This window comes from Octopus bimaculoides, chromosome 6 (genome assembly GCF_001194135.2).
Source record: "Octopus bimaculoides isolate UCB-OBI-ISO-001 chromosome 6, ASM119413v2, whole genome shotgun sequence".
In the NCBI taxonomy this organism is placed as follows: Eukaryota; Metazoa; Mollusca; class Cephalopoda; order Octopoda; family Octopodidae; genus Octopus; species Octopus bimaculoides.
In genome coordinates, this window is record NC_068986.1 from 60,798,708 (window position 1) to 60,803,814 (window position 5,107).

At 36.5% G+C, this 5,107-nt stretch overlaps 1 protein-coding gene across 1 annotated transcript in view; it reads right to left on the reverse strand.

Moving 5' to 3' along the window:
* LOC106871664 (protein rolling stone) overlaps positions 1–5,107 on the reverse strand; it is a 54,754-nt gene that overhangs the window by 24,212 nt on the left and 25,435 nt on the right. Inside the window, exon 3 of the mRNA XM_014918251.2 lies at positions 2,765–2,987. Coding sequence (XP_014773737.1) covers positions 2,765–2,987 — 223 coding nt within the window. The remainder of the gene's footprint in view (positions 1–2,764; positions 2,988–5,107) is intronic.

Sequence of the window (5,107 nt, forward strand, 5' to 3'; positions counted from 1 at the left end):
CATATATATATATATATATATATGTATATGTAAAGAAGAGCCAAGCACTAATTGTGGTGGGAGGGGGGACCTGTGGAAGGGGTAGACCCTAGAAGGCATGGGATGAAGTGGTGAGAAAGGATCTTTGGATGCTGGGCCTCACTGAAGAGATGGCAAGGGACTGGGAGACATGGCAATTTGTAGTACTTGAGAAGACACATCAAGCTAAGTAAAATCACTGTCTTCAACATTACATGCTTGTTCTTTCAGGTGTTGGTTCCACAGAAAAGCACCTGTGCCAGTGCTGTGTAAATGCACCCATGCTAGTGCGGCATAAACGCACCTGTGCTGATGGCACATAAAAAGCACCCAGCACACTGTTAAGTGGTTAGTGTTAAGCATGACACCCAGCCATAGAAATCTTGCCACAATAGACAACTGGAATTTGGTCAACTCCATGTTAAACAGCCCAGCCCATGCCAGGATGGAAAACAGACACTAAATAATGATCAGTATATGCCCCAACTTTTTTTATGCACTTCAAATTCATCGTTAGTACTATAATGGTTCCCCACTATTGTCTTATCCATTCTGAACAGAATTGAATTTATCAAAGAAATGTTATTTATATCAGTACTGTGAATTAGGAAAAACACTTTGCATAGGAAACAACATACCATATTGCTCAGGCTTGGATCTTATTAAACTCCCTATATTAGAGAGATAGAAAAGAACACTTCAACTCAAACAGCACCGGGACAAGCCACCAGTTTGTGTAGCAGAGACAGTCTTTCATACATTGAACTGTTTAACCACAGACAACAATGTTCCAGTGAGGTGGGCAACTAGGATCTTCATCCATAGTCATAAATGACAGAGGCCAAAGATATACAGGGTATTCAGACTCAATTTGATTATTTTTTTGTCTCCTTTTTCAGGAACAGCTTGATGTATTGGTCAATGGTATTGGAGAACATAAAGATTAAAGGTGTAGTTGAGAAAATGTTAGATGACTTGGAAGACTGGAAACCATCTGAATATCAGTAAAAGAGTTACTTGTACCATAATGATTTGCATCAGGTATCAAAATTCCAATATCATGACTGCTGTTTAATGCTCTGTGAACACTGTAAAGAATAACATGGGCAGCTGCAACAGAGACTATGAAACTGTTACCAGCAGGAAGGGACACAGCATACGTTCTGACACTGTCCACTTGCTAAAGCTCATCCTCACATCTTTGAACAGGCCTTAGGCTCAATTCAGATGGCTATGTGAAGCTATTGATGGTTGTGGTCAAATCCTGGCTTGAGAGGATTGCTACTGAAAGTCCATATGTGTGGCAGCAGGATTCTTGCTATACCTTCAGAAAAAGTCAGAAACAGTTGGAAAATTTCTACTATTTCATCAGCACAAATATCTGGCCTCCTATTTCTCCCAATTGTAATCACATGGATTACTAGGTGTGGGGCACAGTTAAGAAAGACACCAGCTGCTCTGCCTGCAGCATCCAAGGCCATGATCAAGGAGGTGCTTGAAGATCTTCCCAGGCACACAGTGAGGAATGCTTGTGCCAAATTCCAGGGTCATCTTGAGGCTGTGGTGGAAGCTGAGGGCAGCTACTTTGAGTAAAGTGTTGTCTCCCAACCATAATCTAGTTGATATTTTTTGATATTTTAAAATACATTTATTTTTGGATAGGATGTTGAGTTTATTTTCCTTTTATGAAAACTGTTGAATTTAGCCCTAACACCCCGTATAAATTATTATAAACATGATACGTGTTTGAGATTTTGAGATTTCATTTCCTTTGAACCACAACATATTCACAGAATATATATATTAAAGAAAACATACAGTACTTAAATTTTCTAAGATGTAGATTTTTCTTAGATTTATAGCTTTCAATCGTTTTTTTCTTTTTCTTTAAATACAAGCTTGCAGTGAAGTTAAATCTCTCATTTTGCCACATATGAATCTCAAGCCATAGCTCAGTCATAGTTTGAACATGTGTACAACCAAGATTCTTTCCAATGTTCACATGATAGTTCAGTGGTCTGACTAGAACTTTCTCTGAGTGGGGCCTATAAATACAGTCAAATTGAGTGCCAAAATTCAGATTGTTTTGGATTGAGTATTGTTATGCTCATCTAATAACTGTTCTCACAGCTGCATATTCAATCAAGTATAGTTGAAGAAGACCATGTTATGTCACCTGAATATTTGCTTGGTATATAACAAAAACTAGCCCCCATGTGTCGAGTTGCTAACAGAGACTTTCCCTGCGTATCATATGTTGTTTCATCTTACTGTTTCTATAACCTATATTGCATGAACACCTTTCCTATTACAGTAAAAAATAAATTATGTTCCAACACAAAAAAAGCAAAACTCCTATTACAAATAAATAAATTACAATGAAACATAAAACTATAACAATGACTACTACAATATTTGATTGGTATCCTTCCTTATCAATCCCGGAGTGTTGAAGGGCGACCCTGATGAGATCACAAAAAGGGACATAACTAAATACTTCAGACTACATTATCCTATCCTTTATCAGGTCTGCTATCCTCCACATTCCGATCTTTCAAATATGTATCACAAAAGAAGTGAACATTTTTATTATATTAGTTTCTCACAAACAACTTTATATATACTTCTACAAGAAAAGGGGAAGACAATGTAGTCAACAACAGTACATGATTAATGCATACAGTATAGACTCCAAAGATTTTTATTTCATATTTAAAAGGCATAGAGAATTTTTATAGCAACTTACCTCTATTATTAAACCTTGCTATATATTGAAAGCATATTACTATTACCAGATCTGTTAAGACTGTCAAGGACAGTGATAGGTAACCCCATATTGTAGCATATGCCAGGATTTTGGTAACGTTATCGAGATCACTTTGAATAAAAAAAATCGTCAAGACTCCAGCCACGTGGTAAATGCTCCAGAAAATATTCCATATTAGATAGAAGTGTTTAGGTCTCTTAAACTAGAAAGATAGAAACCAAAATTAAATATTGTTTTGGATACAGAAAACTATGAAGTTTACATAAGACACATATTTTCTCTTAGATACTTATTGAATGAAATATTATGAGAATCCAGATCAAATATACAAGGATAGTGTGTGTGTGAGAGAGAGAGAGTGAGTGTGTGTGCTTGTGCATGCGTAGTATGCATGTGTGTGCACACGTGCATGTGTGCATGCTTGAATGTATGAACAGAGAGATGTATGGTAAACTTATGGGTATGTGTTTTTCATAAAGACACTTTCTTAAGCTCACTATGAAAAAGTATATGCTATTATTAAACCATGTTTTTTGCTCTGTAACTAGAATAGCAGGACTGATTAATTTTAATACTTCTACCACTTCCAGTGAACAAGTACTCAATTCCCTGACCACAGAGAGATTAGTGGCTTAATAGTTATTTATATTAAACATAAACTTAAATTGGTCAGCTGTAATTTTTAAAACAGCACAAGCATTGACAACAGTGATTTGATGACTGTAAATGTAAATCTTTAGTATACTCTGTGGTTGGGAAATGAGAAAGTTGTCTCTTTTTACACCAAGGATGAAGTGTGTAGTCACAGAAACATCAAGATGTTCCAGAAGACTTCTGTTTGGTATGTAATGTTTGTCTTTTTTATGTTGGTATATTTGGGAATCATTTGTTCCATCATTTATTTCACACTAACATTGATCATAATTCCAGCTCAGGTAGAGTTCTCTCAGAAAATAAACACTTCCATTCAATGAATTAAAACACACCCAGTAAAGTTTGTGTGTGTGTGTGTTTGTACACACACACATTAGCCTCATACTCACATACACAGGCACGTGTCCACCTACATATACATATACACATTAGCTTCATACACATACACATGTGCATGCATACACTTATATACACATATCCCAGATCATTGTTGTTTCCCTTGCCATCAATGCATCAAGCCAACTTTTTCTCTTTCCAGTCCTTTCAGCATGCCCTCATCAGTTAACTCAAACATGTTTTTCCTTTCCATCTCTTTTCTCTCCTTATCTATCCTTTCTGTGGAAGAATATGAAGTTGAAAAGTTAAAGACTTCTGTTTTTCCTGTGCATAAACCTAATACACTCTGTTTATTGTTCTTCTGCCTTTTGTGTATGTGTGTGTGTGTATGTGTGCGCATGTGCACATTTATAGACTGTATATATGTGGTCACCCCAGTTTGATTCTGTGTGACTGAACCGCCTCTTCTTTCAGACTTTCATCTTCTTTTCAACCTACTTCTTGGATTATTGTCCTCTCTTAACGACTACCTTACCATCAAACTCCAACTGGATTACTATTGAAACTCTTTACTACTTGGATTACAAGGTTCTTGGATCTTACTGTGCACTGTTGTTGATTTGTATCAGACCAAGTATTATCCCACCATATTTCCTATCTGTTGCATCCAACTCTCTTTCACACTTTCCAACACATCGAAAAAAAAAAAAAGAAAAAACCTGTTTATCTGTTCACATTTCTTTCCTCAGTCACTGCCTTCACTTTAACCTAACCCCTAAAGACTTCCATCTCAACTGCTACCCAACTCCCCATGCTACCTCCTCCACCAGACACATCCTCCACACGACATCATATTGCCCTAGCCACTTAGCCACATGCCTTCACTAAACTTTTTGCAAGTGAGCTTAATTCTATGATTATAATCTCAAGCATGCAAACTTAAAAGCTTATCAAGTGTACATGCATGTGTGCATACATGTGTTTGTGCACACACACACGTTTGTGTGAATGTGTGCATGTATAAAGTTACTAAAAAGGGAAAAAGAATTCAAGACAATTGTACATGTGTAAGGTCGACATTCAAATAGATAAATAATTTAATGGTAGCTTATTAGGTGTTTGCTTCAATGTTATACCATACTACAGAATATGAATGAATGTATACGTGTGTGATGTGGAGCTGAGTTAACTTGTTCTATGCATGAGCCTGGTGTTGCTATCCAGTTTCACCAGTCCTCAGTCAAATCGTCCAACCCATGCTAGCATGGAAAGCGGACGTTAAACGATGATGATGATGATGATGATATATATATATATATATATATATATATA